General features: G+C 34.2%; 1 protein-coding gene and 1 long non-coding RNA gene across 4 annotated transcripts; both read left to right on the top strand.

Annotated features, from left to right (window-relative positions):
• Positions 1-390: 390 nt before the first annotated feature.
• LOC145601903 (uncharacterized) lies at positions 391-5,403 on the top strand. Of its 3 annotated transcripts, none has more exons than XR_014104466.1 (9): positions 391-712; positions 896-952; positions 1,046-1,272; positions 1,952-2,116; positions 2,200-2,372; positions 3,293-3,407; positions 3,902-4,004; positions 4,093-4,143; positions 4,650-5,403. It is a non-coding gene; the product is annotated as an uncharacterized LOC145601903 (long non-coding RNA). The 3 variants fall into 3 exon arrangements; XR_014104465.1 differs by adding an exon at positions 2,608-2,699 and having other exon boundaries at positions 391-952; XR_014104464.1 differs by having other exon boundaries at positions 391-952.
• A 1,415-nt stretch (positions 5,404-6,818) lies between these two features.
• On the top strand, positions 6,819-13,641 carry LOC145601613 (putative 3-hydroxyisobutyrate dehydrogenase-like 2, mitochondrial). The gene is made up of 2 exons (XM_081657660.1): positions 6,819-7,887; positions 12,979-13,641. Exon 1 carries the CDS (start codon positions 6,945-6,947, stop codon positions 7,884-7,886), a length of 942 nt encoding a protein of 313 aa, XP_081513786.1. The 5' UTR covers positions 6,819-6,944; the 3' UTR covers position 7,887; positions 12,979-13,641.
• Positions 13,642-14,917: the final 1,276 nt, after the last annotated feature.

Raw genomic sequence — 14,917 nt, 5'->3', positions numbered from 1 at the left:
CCATAAGCGGTTTCCGTCACCTGAGCTCAGACAAGGTGGGAAAAGTGATGTTTTTTTTATTTTTTTTTATTTGGTGGTAAAGTAAATTTTTTTTTTATGGAGGTGGTAAATTTAACAAAGTCAATATTATAAGGTGGTAAAAATCAAAATTTCCATTAACTTATTCCTAAATTAATTAGAAACAAATATAAATATTACCATTTACCCTCGTGACATTACATATCTACAACCCTTAAAATGTTTCACTTGTTCCCCTTATGAATAGTGCCCACATGTGTGGGGGACATGTGTGTGTATTTTTTTTTTTTTTTTTTTTTTTTTTTAAATTTCAAGAAAATCACATGTCTTCTTCTTCTAACCTTCTGCCCTTCCATCTCTTTCTTTTGATGATTCATGCAACATTGCTTTTTACCTAGAAATTAGCCACTTTGTTTTTTTTCAATTTTCTTCTCTTCCCTGATCAATGATGTTGACAAATAAGACTTGCATTGCCAACAAATGAATCTTCACCTTCTGAGTTCTAATAAAGTAACTTAACATCATTTCCAACTACCTCAATGGTGTGATCCAAAAATTCAAGAGGAGAGCCACATCTGAAGAACCAAGATTGATCGGAAAATGTCGTAGCGGTGGAAGGAGAGAGATAGTGACGAATTTTCGCCAAATCTTTCACGGCGGAAGTCCGATGATCGCTGGAAAACTAATGTTTCAGGTGATTCTACCTTTTCTCTCTATGATGCAAGTAAATTTTCTTTTTACCTTCTACTTTATTTTTTTCCTCTTTTCTTTCCTGTCTCTTCTTTCTTTCTCAGATTTCTCATCTCACTTTCTCTCTCTTGCTTTTTACCCGGGAATTTTCTTCTTTCTCCTTGCTTGATGAGATACTGTACTTTAGATCAACTAGCATGGTTGCCAACAATTGAACAAGATAATCACAGAGATAGATCTCATGGTGGGTATTTTTAATTTTAATTTTAATTTTCTGTTTCAATTAATTTTTCTAATTCACTTTATGAATTTTGCATGTTGATGTATGTGATTTCAGGCTGAGATGGCTTATGCAAGGGATTCTATGCAAGAAGCGAGAGGTTTGATAATTTCAGATATGCACAAAGCGGATCCACATTCTAGTGGCAGCACTAATGTCCACAGCCTTTCATCAACATACCTATCATTTTTCAGTGTAATTGAAGAACGAAACAACTATGGTCAGGGAGGAATGAAGGTGAATGGGGTTGTTTCTGTGAAGTAGGATCCACTTTATGCTTGAAGGTATGACAGCCTCCTTAATGTCTGGTACTCACATTATACTAAAATTAATGTTTTTCATTTCATAATCTTATACTAAAATTAATGTTTCTCATTTCATAGTCTTTCAAATATTTGTCTGACTGACTTCTCATAACAAGTTTTCCTGGAAAACTAAATTTCAATAGGCTTTTAATCGAATTTCTTTGTAGTAGTTGTCAAATTACAGTTCATTTCAATCTTTGGGTTTATTGGTAGTTTTGATTTCTTACTTCAATCTTATGTATTTATAGAAGATCAATGAATATTATTGTAATGGTAAATATTTTCCTATAATTACACTACTAATTGATTTTTTTTCACTGCTAACTATTTTAGTTGTAAGAATATGCAATCTTGGATTAATTTCTGTGTATAACATTAGGTTGGTTATTGATGTTTGAAAACTAGGAAAATTAGGGGTAATTGTCATTATATTAATTACTTATTCCCGAATTAGTTGTCTCATTGTCACGACTTGTCTAAGGAAAATCACTCTATAAATTTGTGTCAATGTATTTTTCAATCAATGGAGTTTATTACTTGTTATAAGGATAGTTCCTAGGCAGGATATTTTGGCAGTAACAAATGGCATTGGGAATTCAGTCTGTTGGCATGCTCTTGGTATGGTCTTGTTACTGATCTTTGTTGATTTACTATGCAGAATAAATCACACAAAGATAAAGATAGTCCACTTTCAGGTGGAATTGCGCTAAATCGAGTTTCGTCTCAGATTAAGAAGCCATTACATCGAAAAACCTCCCCTCTAAATTGGTTTCCTCGTATTAAAAAGGACTCCTACATGAAGAGAAAAATTAAACTACTGCGGGTACCATTTTTATATTTCAGTTGTTTGTTATGTCATTGGTGAAGAGAGTAATTGTGCTGATGGAGTTAATTATTGTGTTAAAGGAAACTGGAGGCATGAATGATACTCTTGATGAGACATTGGGACACTCGAATCCTCATTACTGTCGGGTAGAACGAGAGAAAAGGGCAGCCAGAGAGGCGGCCTGTAAAGTAATGGAGGCACGAAAAGCTGCTATGATTGAAGCATCCTGGTGCCGAATACTTCAAGCAGCAAGGTATGCTTCTGCTGTAATGTTGCTCAAGTTATTTAATCCTGTTCGAAATTAATAGCCACATATTCGTCTTTTATTTGAATGCCCTCTACTTTACTAACTGATTAAGAGACAATAGAAATAGTACAACCTCTATGAAGTTTCTTTTTTGTAAAATCAACATGTTTATAAGTTAATAGCTAAGACAGTGTGCATTGAGCATCACCTAATTTCTGCCTTGGTCTTATTCTTACACAAGATTCTGCACAAAGAAGCAGATGCCTTGCTGATAAAAGCACCAAAAGAGGTAGCTGTTGCATTTGAGGCTGCAACAGCTAAAGGAGTGACCATGTATGACACCCCTGATCGCCCTTTGAAACTTTCGAAATAGAGATATCCTACACTTTGCATATACATCATACACTTTGCTTGTTTACTTTAAGAATTTCAACAAAATGATAGTATTGTATGTGAATTTGCATTGAGTGAATTTGTGATGTTTACGTTCATAATTGCTTCACTTGTTTTGATGGGGAAATTCGTTTGGGCAAAATCGTGATATCTTGGTTTGGATTCGTGTTTCGTTTGTTTCGATTGTAATTTGAGTTGCATACTTGCGTTTAGTTTGGTGTGCCTTTTATTAAGTAATCTTCTGTGTAATTTTGATGTTTTACGATATATTGTTGTGTAGAGTTTGATTGTTTATGATTGTATTATAATATACACTTTTTAAAATGATACTTGTATGTACTAACAAATGGTTACATAGATTTGCGAGTTAAATTTAAATCAAAATCAAAATCATATTAACAAATGGTTACATAGATTTTATGCTCCATATTAACAAATGGTTACATAGAATTGCGAGTTTAAATTTAAATTTGAAATCATATTTTTAGCAATAGTACCATGAATAATCTGTAAGGGTGTACCTAAAACTTTAGGAACTTGAAGCAGTAGAAGATTTAGAGAAGAACGAAGTTTCATATATATGTTCGAAAGAGGATTGATACTATCAGCAAACAGCTAAGGCCACTTGGATTTACATGCAAGAAGAAGGTACTTTTGACATCTTTCTTCTTTATTTTTTTTATTAAGTGATTTTTTTAGGATTTTTATTAACATCGTTTATATGATTTTGACATGTTTTTTTTACATGCCAGAAGAAGGTACTTTTGAAATCTTTTTTTTTTTTATTTATTTTTTATTTTTTTTATTAAATGATTTTTTTTAGGATTTTTATTAACATCGTTTAATGGTTTGTTTGAATTGGCCGGATTAATAGTGTGTTGAATGGTATTTGTTTTTTTTTTAGTATTTTCAAAGTATTAAATATACATTTATTATTTATTTGGTTTAAGGGTCAATCGGAAACAACCTCGAATTATGATTAATTGTGTCCAACAACCTCTTTTGTCATCTCATCATTGACGAGATCTTTAGAAATTGTTGCGTGAAAGACTATAATTGTACTAATAGTTTTTGACGAGATTTTGTTTCAAGGAAAGTTTTATAGTAGTCATCTTTTTGATATACTCTTTTGATTTTAATAGGAACGAGAATACAAAGAAGCTCCAATGTTGTTTCGAGAACACTGCAAAGGTAGAGCCAACCTCCAATGTTGCTATTTTTGGTCTTGGAACTTTAGGCCTTGCTGTAAGTTTCCTGTGAACCTCTTTATGTTGATTCAAGTGTGTTTTGCTCTCTTCTGATGAATTCATGATCAAACTGGATAATGTATCAGGTGCTTCACGAATTATTGGTATATATATTGATCCTAAGAAGTTTGATGTAGGTATTGTCTTCATTCTTTAGTCCAGATTGTCAATATCTCATTTGAATCTTACATTTTTAACAAGTATTAGGAAAATTTAAATTGGAACATAGATACTAAGATACATAATAGTGAAATGGGAGTACATGATGATATTTTCTGGTGATAAATTATACCAACCAAACGGTGGACCGCTTTTATCTCATCGGATTGATGGAATATGGTGAGCTTTTATCTCATCTTGAATCTACTTCATGGTTAGAATGTTCAAACAAATTAGTGAAACATAAGATTGCATTCCAAAGTTGATTACATTCCAGAAACAATAAATGCTTCTCATCCATGATGGATACATTTTTGGTTGAACCGACTTAGGGAAGTTAATGTTATGGGCTTATGGCTTCATTTGACAAACCAATATGATTAGTAGCCAAAGCCTCCCATCTTAAGTAACTTTATAATCTTGTAGTCATACTCATATCTCATTTGCTACCGTGGTACTAATTCTTCTTTTCCAATTCATGCAGGGTCGGTTGTTAATGAGTCGGCTACGAGCTCCGTCTTAGGTTTATTGCATTGGCACCTTTTGCACATATGGTTATTGGGAACCATCTTGTAATTGAAGTTTGGCTGTAAGGATAGATTTATAGACCACAGGCAACAACAATATTATACTTTTGTGATCAAAGCCATTGGAATAGAAAGAATCGGGGTGAAGATATCCCCTACATTGTACCACCAAGAAGCTCACGATTCTGATCAGCTAGCTCTAGGCTTAGCAGTGGTGGAGAGACTTAACAAACTGCATGAGGTATAGATGGTTAAACTCTGCTACCTGCAAATTCAAGCAGGAACTTTTACACATAGGATTACAGAGAAAGAAGCCGAGCTGCTGAGAAAACTCGGGAGAGCATACCAAGGAACCTTCATGATTAGTGGAGGATTCAACAAAGAGTTGGGGATGAAGGCCATTGTTGAAGGTGATGCTGATCTGATTGCTTATGCCCGGCTGTTCCTCTCAAACCCTGATTTGGTCCACAGGTTTGAGATTGATGCACCATTAAATGAGTATGATTCTGCTACATTCTATAGTCATGATCCTGTAGTGGGTTATACTGACTTTCGTACTCAACCTTGAGAGAAAGAAAACTGGCTTTTAAATAAGGTTGATTGGTAAGAACTAAGTGTAACAGATTTTTTTTCCACATAATACAAGTGAATGTACTCTCTATGGAATTTAGGGTTACAATTCTACAAGTTTGAATGAAAATGCTATCTAATTCTCGATATCCTGTTTTAACTCTATCGTTGAATTTCATCTCTTAACAGAAGCCTTAAAAAAGACTAAGAAACTGATTTTTGAACATGCAACTAACACTCCAACAGAATAATTGAAAGTTGAAACCAAATAAGTCCCTTCAAACAAACTTCATTATAATTGATTTATTGGTACTCAAATTGTTTAGTCTCCTCATTAGCCTTAGATTCAACCAAATAATACTATAATTCTCACAAAAATTGACTATATAAAAGCCAATCGTGAAATGTGAATTAGCTAGCATATTGAACAATGAAAGCGTACTCACAAGTCGCAAATATGATTGGCATTTTGACAGTAGAATATGTAATCTCATTTTCTTATTGTTCAAAGTCAAAGACTGAGCTTAAATAAATTAGAAACTCATGTGTTCAGTTTGGGGATTAGCATGTTGTTTAAATATGTTTGCTCCTTTCTACAATATTTTTTTTTAAAACTCCTTTATACTGATCTTTATTGTTTATTTTAGAAGTTGTAGATATGAGGAGAAGAAAAGCAATGGATAATACTAGGAGAGGCGGCTATGCTAAGTATCTTAAATTTTCTAATTTTTTTACTTTAATTTTCCTGTTATTGAAGTTGATTGTTTGGGCTTTTTTTAAAAAATTTAATTTTATATTTTTGGTTGTTGATCTTTAGTCAACTTATTGATGAAGAGCAGTGGAGCACCCTTTACTGAATTATTTGCAAGAATTGATGCATTGGACTAGGAGAGGCGGCTACACTAAGTATCTTAAATTTTTACAATTTTAGCAAATTTGTAACGCCTTATTTAAATTTTCTTATTTCAATTTATTTTACAATTTTGTCTAAATATTTGAAATTTAGAAAAATGCTCTTTATCAAGTAGCTTTAATGTTTTAGAATATGTACGACATTGACTAGGAACAATCCTGGCCTTATTTTGAGCTTAATTTTTTTTTTGTTGGGTAATAACTTACATGTTAATTCGCTATTGTCTGTAGTGCTATTAACTTGTGTTATTGTGTATAAAAATCGTTACAAACAAGCTAATATGAGATTTAAACAATATAACACCTCATAACATAGTCTAAATAAAATCGTAAACCCCATTCCTTAAATAATTACACAATTTTGTTCTATTGGCACAATTCTTTATCGACCTCTATGTTCACTAATTAATTTACGTTTATTTTAATGTCCATTAAGAAAGCAAACATACTAGCCAAAAGAGGTCACGCTTTCGGCCTCGCTCACTAGCATCACTACATTATTTCGTAGAACCCTAGTTTTCTTAAAATCTTGAAATCACAACAAATTACTTTAAACTCATCACAAGAATAATAAATATTTAAACCAATAATTACAACAAAAATTGACACGCTGAACTACAAAGTACAAACAAAAGGGAAATAAAGAGAGAGAGTCAAAATCAGCTCATATTTCAGTAATTTCACTAGTTGACTTGAGTCCCTATCATCATCAACCAAATTCAAGAGCATCCATAACCAAATCTTGTGACTGAACTAACAATCAAACAAAAATGGCTGCTCTCAATCTCCCTCCAATCACACCATCCACCACCAAAATCGGCTGGATTGGTATCGGCATCATGGGTTCTGCCATGGCATCTCGCCTACTTTCAGCCGGCTATTCTCTCACCATCTACGCTCGCACCCCATCAAAAGCCGACCCTCTTCTCGCTCTTGGTGCGCACCTCGCCGCTTCTCCGGCCGATGTTGCAAAATCTTCGGATGTTGTCTTTACTATGCTGGGACACCCACAAGATGTTCGACAAATTGTCTTAACAAAAGAAACTGGGGTTTTATCAGGTTTGAGCTCTAATGGTGTTGTGATTGATCATACTAGTAGTCATCCTGATTTAGCTAAGGAGATATTTGCTGCTGCTTGTGAGAAGGGTTGTTGGGCAATTGATGCTCCTGTTTCTGGGGGTGATGTGGGTGCTAGAAATGGTAGTTTGGCTATTTTTGCTGGAGGAGAGAGGGATGTTGTTAGTTGGGTTTTGCCATTGTTGGAGATTATGGGTAGTAAAGTGAGTTTTATGGGTGGTCCTGGAAGTGGGCAGAGTTGTAAGATAGCTAATCAGATTATGGTTGGTGCAAATTTGGTGGGGTTGAGTGAAGGGTTAGTTTTTGCAGGGAAAGTAGGGTTGGATAGGAGGGATTGGATGGAGGCGGTTCGAGGCGGGGCTGCTGGTTCTATGGTGATGGAGTTATTTGGACAAAGGATGATTGATAGGGATTATGAGCCTGGTGGGATTAGTGAGTACATTGTTAAGGATATTGGTATGGGACTTGATTTCGCCGAGGGGCGGAAGGGGAAGGGTGGTGATGAGGATGAGGTGGTTGTTATACCAGGTGCATCATTGAGTAAGCAACTCTTTGTTGGGATGGTTGCTAATGGTGATGGAAAGGTTGGCATTCAAGGTCTTATTAGTGTTATAGAGAGGATCAATGGCATTTGAGGTAATGCTTTATTCTCTATTTTAGCTTCCTTTTGGGAAATATCTCTTAAGCTTATAATTTTGGTTTATACTGTAAATGCTATCTTGTGGTTTTGCAAATTGGACATTATGTATGTTATCTTTTGTATGCTAATTTTTAGTGTTCATTAGAAAAGTATTTTGCAAACTCATTACCTACACTTATAATGGTTTAATTTTGTTTGTTAAGGCACCTTTAGATAGTTTGATTTTCCATCTTTATATAATTTGTGTTATAGCTCATAATAATTTAGCCCAGCTCTTTCTATTCTTGAAACTTTAATTGCTAGCTAGTCAGCTTAGAGTCAACCTTGATCCACTTGGATGACCATCAAATCAAACATTTGGCTGCAAGTGCAAGTCTGCAAGTGTTTGGGAGGTTGATGCCTGTTTGTTTTAGTATTTTCTGATCCTTTCTTCAGCTAGTAATTCTTGCCCAGCCAATGGAATCTAACTTTTCAAAAGCTATGATAAACATGTACAAGTACAACTACAATATGATAGCCATACAACTCTAGGGGATGAGGAATACCTTATGGGAGACCTATTATTCGACCCATACAGAAGGATCTTTGCATTAAATTGGGAAACTCTATAGAATTGAGCACCGATGATGTGTGAAATTTGGATAGCAAATGATAGTAATGATGGTGGAGAACAGATGATGATTAAATCAATGATAGTGTGGGTATCATGGAATCACAGGTGTAAGGATCACATATAATGATTGATAATCAAAGGACTAATGACAAGAACATGATTAAATTGTCACAGATTATATTGGAGTTATAAAGTACATGTATAACAGTATAAGTTATCATAATGTAGGATGAATGAAGTATAATACTGATAAATGCTTTTGGGAATTGGCTCATTTGCATAAATGTGGTTTGATGCATGGTCTATGGTGATCATCCACTACGTTAAGGGAATTAATCACAAGTCATGACATTAAAATTAAGGCTGAAGTTTTTAATGAATATAATTAGCTTCAAACAAAATCTTTTAAAATGTACATAAATTTTTAAAACTAGACTCTTGTTGGTGTGAACTACAGTTAGACAATTCTATATAGGATCTCATAATAAAAAAGAGAGTTTTTTTTTTTTTTTTTTTTAAAGTTTTATTTACTTTAAAAACTAGGTTAGGTTCCTTGCCATGCACGGTGATCTACAATTATATATAGCTATAGATTAAGAATTATAATCATTAATTAGTTGATGAATAATAAATTGATAAAGCTTAGTTAAGGGTCTATTCTCATACGTTGAAATTCAGTTCAGTTCAATTCAGTTCAGCTCCTAATTTCCTTCTCTTATAAAATATTCATTTCAGTTCAGCTAGTTCAGTCAATGAAAATAGGCCCTAAGTATGCCTAAAAAAATAATAATAAAAAAAAAAAGCTTAGTTAAGTATGAATAATAGAAGAATGTCATATGTTGATTTTTTTAATTATAGCTTCTACTACACAACGAAAACAAAAGTAGGCAAAAGAAAAAAAAAAGTTAAGTCATATTTTTGCTTGTTGTGAAACAGGTCTCAAATTATTTTAAAATATGAACTTTGGTTTATAGTTGTCCAAATTCTTTTAGAAAGATTTGTGAAATCTTTTTATTTTAAATATAATAATTACTCCGTACTACGTATTAATATGTGATATGTATATAAAATAATATTATTTTTGTAAATAATTAATTTCCTTAATTAATAGATTTAAAAAAAAAAAAAATATCGGACCGAGTAACATAGATTCTATCTTCGTCAAAACACGTTTTTGAAACTTAGATTTGGATAATTTAGGTTTTTTAATGAGACCTATTGAGGATGATTGTTTTGTACTCTTAAGGAGGAAAAATTAAGGAGTAAGGGATAGAATAAGTCTAGTTTTTGTTTAAGGGATTGATACTAGAAGAGGGGTTGGGATAGGTTTAAAACCTTCTTATATATCCCACCAATTCTACCTAGGGAGGAGGTGGTATGAGGAGATGAAGAAGAATTATGTAAGAAAAGACAATATACCCTTCATGAAAAGAATGGAAATAGAACAAAACTAGAGAGTTATATAATATAATGGTAACTTTGCTACCTATTCCAATCTTATTCCCTACTTATATCAATCATGGGTACGTTTGATTTGAGGTGTTACACTTAGTAAGGGAATGAAGTTTTATTACTCCCTTACTCTTCCCCATTGGCCAATTACACTTGTCAACGTCAACATGTACCACTTCTGTTCTTTTTTTTTTACTCACTATTTATGGGTCAAGGTGGAAAAAATTAGACCGTCTACTGCTACGTAAGTACAAATAAAAACTATGATGCTAGTGTGTAGTATTCAATTATCAATTTTTCTAATCAAACATCCACATCGGAAACCCCGCAAAATACAAGTGAGCAAAAACGAAAAAGAACAGAGGGAGTATATGCTCTTACCTACCCAAAACATGCACTTCATTAGAAAAAATTCTACTAAAACTTTTGGCTAGTTGTACTCCCCATGCTTTGAATTGATAAAAAAGGTTCTTTCGAGTCATTTTGCTGAAATGATGATCTGAAAAACTGTGAGTTTGTTATTCATGCCTCTCAAACCAGGCCTTTAATGCTGTTAACAGTTTTCTAAGTTTGATGTTTTGGGTTTGCTTGAGGGACACCTGCTCCCAAAAGATAGGAAACTTGGACATTAAAGAAAATTGTATGCTTCTTGATATATGCATTAAATGCATGGAAATGCATGGAACGTTGTAATTGCTTCTTACATTGCAAAAACAATGTTCCTGCTTAGGATTCTGAGAACTTAGGAGTTAATAGTCTTAATACGACAGGGATATGAGCTTTAAATGTTCCCATTTTAGTATTACCCCCTCAGTCTTTCTTCAATTTTCATGATATTCTCCAAGTTTCTGCTCATCCTCTTACATTGCAACTTAAACACTTCACCAATGCTTCTAAAGAGGGACTTACGATAGAGGAGTTAATTTATTTTTCTTGAGTAAGTTGTAATCTCACTAGAATTGGCTGATAGTTATAAAGTGCTTATTCATCATGAACAATGTAATGTGTGAACAGTTAAGAACTGAGTAATTGAATCTAATATTCTACTGATAATTGCTGCTACTTAAGATTATTGCCAGTTGCTGTTTGAAGGTTCTCAGTCGAAGCTAAATATCAATTTTGTCTTTAAGATGGTGTTAATATACAGAATTTTAGAAAACTTATAGCAGGCATATAATTCTTATTACTTGATTAGCCATATACTTTGTTATTCTCTCTGTTTCGCTAAATGGGGAAGGGGTGGTATATTGTGTAGAGGCATGCCTGTGGTGCATGATATGCATTTTGGAATCGCATCCATGTTGATGTGTATGGATTACATGTCCTAAGAATACTTAGCTGCTGGTTTAGTTCAATAGCTGTTTGAGCTTCATAGTAAGATATCTTTTTTCACACATGGTAAACTGTGCTGCCTATAATAGTATGTTCCGAACATGCCATGAAATGATCTAATGGCCTTTCCAGTCTTATCTCCGGTATCAGGGTATACTTCAATGTCGAACTTGCAAATTTTTATGTCCTTTGATGCATAAATTAAATGGGTGCTAGGTGATATAATCTATAAAATATAACAAGCAGCAAAGGCTGCCAACTATAAAGAAACTAAATTTTATAACTTTTTTCAAGCTAAATGCTTTGAAATTTCTTGTGTTAAATTATAGGAAAAATTGCCCGCAATAATCCAACCTTTTGCCCGTCCGCTGAAAATAATCCCACCTTTGGATTATTTTTTAATAATCCCACATTTACCCCCCGATCTTTTTTAATGGTCCCAACCGATCAGTTAACTTGTTATAGCAAGTTACTTGACACGTGTTGGCACCCAATTAGTCCAAAAAAAAAATTAAAAAAACATTTAATTAATTTTAGAAACCATCCACCACCCAAACCACCTCCACTACCACCAATCTCAGCGTGCTGACCAGCCCTGCCACCCCTTCCAGCGCGCTGACCTCCTTTGTAACCGTCAAACCGCCTCCCTTGAACCACTGTCAAACCTCTCCCTCCCTCACGAAACCACCCTCAAACCTCTCCCTCCCTCACGAAACCACCCTCAAACCCCTCCCTCCCTCACGAAACCACACACCACTCAAGCCACCGTCGTCCTCGCCACGCGGCTCCGCCAGTCATCCCCTACCCCCCCGGTCTGGCGCGCGACTGACCCCACACCCCCTCCCCCACAAAAACGGAAACACCAGCAGCCCTAACCCTCGAAATTTTCTTTCCCAGCCCCCTCCCCGTCCTCCGTCCCTTTTCCAATCGCTCCGACCTCCCCAATCCCGATCCCAGCTGCCGTGGGTTTTCGACCTCCAATCAAGGTTTTCACTGTGGGTTTTGGTGGGTGTTCAATTTTTCGAAAGGGGTTTTGGGGTTGGGTTGGCTGGGGTGAGGTGGGGTGGGATTCCGGTAAGCGCATCAGTGGCGGTGGTTTCGAGTTGCTGCGTTAGTGGCGGTGGTTTCGGGTCGGCGCATCAGTGGCGATGGTTCTAGGCTCTTGGTTTTGGGTAGTGGTGGGGATGGTGGTGCTGAAACTTTGGTGGTGATTTTTTTTTAAATTTTTTTATTATTTAATTTTACTTTTTTTAATTGTTTTTTTTTTTAATTTTGGACAAATCAAGTAGTGACACATGTAAATTAAACTTAATTAAAAAAAAATATTACCTCTTCAACCGGAAACTGGTCACCCAGGATCTTTTTAAGCAGATTGGGTATAAAGGTTGGATTATTAACAGATAATCCAAAGGTGGGATTATTTTCAGCGGACGGGCAAAAGGTCGGATTATTGCGGGCAATTTTTCCTAAATTATATTAGAATCAGCCAGATCTGCATGCTCATATATTCTTTGGAGAACATGTTACTACTTGCTAATAAGCTGCCCTAACTCAAAAATTCATACTCACTTTTGGAAAACAGGCCTTTTCTTATCAACAAGCTACCAAGTGAACCTATCATAGCTGTCAACTACATAAACATTACCCCCATATCAACAATAACTTCTCATTTCTTTGGACATATGCACAGGTGACATTTCGTGTAAAAGAGCTTTGTTTGCTTGGGAAAATTGTGTATACCAAGAGCGGCTGAGGCTGGAACATCAAGGATGTGGTGCTTTGAAATAAGGTAGCTATTACTAAGCTCCTTTGGGCATTAGGAGAAAACTTAAAATGTCCCATTACATTACAGATACTATTCCTTGGAAGGTGAGGAAGCTATTTGGGATGCAGTGATTAGTGATTCAGCCTGGTGGGTGGGGTTCTGTTGAAAATCAATGTTATTGCTCAAATAAGATATGTACATGTTTGTGTTAGCTTAAGAATTTTTTTATTTTATTTTATTATTATTATTATTATTTTTTTTGGGCTATGTTGAGCAAACTTCCATATATTGATAGACGTTTATATGGAGTATAACCTGTTACTCTATATGCTGCATTTGTAAGGAAGAATATTAGAATTAGATAGTTCGACACCTATTTTGTTGCCCCTACAATTCTCAAAGCAGGTTTGTTTTTGATCTGATGGGTTATTCTAGACCTGCAGCAGAATTTGCTGCTGAAGTTGGTTACGCTGTGTAAACAGACAGAAAGACTGCTAATTGTAACCTCTATAAGGTACTATATAACACGTTCTTTGCAAAAAACTATATACCCTGTGAAGGAATACATATATTTTTCTTTAGAACAAATGTAGAGAACTAAAGATCCTACTTTGCTTAGGAAAGAGATCACCTAAGCTGCATGTAGAAGCAGTTATCAAATATTAAAATGTGATGCTTATTGGTTGTAGTCGATTGATTCTACCCCTACATTGTACTTGTACATGGCATTTTTTTTTCCTGTTATAACACCTGCTTGCACATGTAAACTTTAAAATGGAGAGTAGGTAATTGAAAATTACAAATAAAATTTTTACCATATAGGAATACTATCATATGCGATTTTAAATATATATTAATAAATAAGTTATGTGATCAATTTTATTTTTTTTTAAGATTTTTGTTAAATTATTAAACATCTGAAATTTGTCCCCACAAATAAATTATTATGGCTCCGCCACTGAAAACTATTACTCCTCCTACTCCTTCGGCCACCATCTCTTCCTCTCCGATACCATTCTCCTTTTTCTTCCCTGCCATCAATGCTTTCTCATTGTTCTCGTAAGTCATCATTCTCTTTTTCAATGTCGCCCACCTCTTTTACTCTTAGTTCTTATTTAACACTAGTAACCCCACCACTAATATCTCTTCATCATCTCTAACCTACCATAAATACAAACTTACTTTCACATCTTTTGGACGGACACTATGTATTACAAGATGAATTTGAGATGGGATTATCAACCCATCAGAAGAAGAAATGAGAATCATTAATTATTAGAAGCATCTTTCGTAAATTATATCTAAATATTCGTTAACTAGTTTAGTCCCGTATGTTGCACGAAAAAATTAGATATTATTTGTTTAAAATAATTGTCAATATTCTTTATCCGGAAAAATATAATCATAATCTCTTTTTAATTACTTTTGAAAGAAGTAATATATTCAAAAATTAGGAGGAAAAATATAGAAAATAAAAATGATGATGTCAAAAATAGTTTGGCGGGAAAAAAATTCATAAGAAGTTGACATTGTGTCTTTTAATGATGTCAGAGTGTTTTGTTTTAGTAATATGTAATAGATTTGACAAATCAACTTCATAAAAAAGTTAGGAGTATAGTTTGGTTGAATTGGTAGCACAATTATCCATTTTATTCTTTGGTATTGAGATCGAAACCTGTAGCACATAATTTTCTGATTTTTATTAAACATAATTTTTATATTGTTATTGTTGACACCGAAATTTTGTTAATTATTAGGTGTCAGATATATGTAAATAAGGAGATAATATAAAAAATTATAAAATATTTATCTTCAGAATCTCATAGATTATTATCTTTTACTCTACGACACTCTATATAAAGAA

The sequence above is a fragment of the Chenopodium album genome, chromosome 21 (genome assembly GCF_948465745.1).
Source record: "Chenopodium album chromosome 21, dcCheAlbu1.1, whole genome shotgun sequence".
Lineage (NCBI taxonomy): Eukaryota > Viridiplantae > Streptophyta > Magnoliopsida > Caryophyllales > Amaranthaceae > Chenopodium > Chenopodium album.
This window is presented reverse-complemented; position numbering and strand designations above follow the sequence as displayed.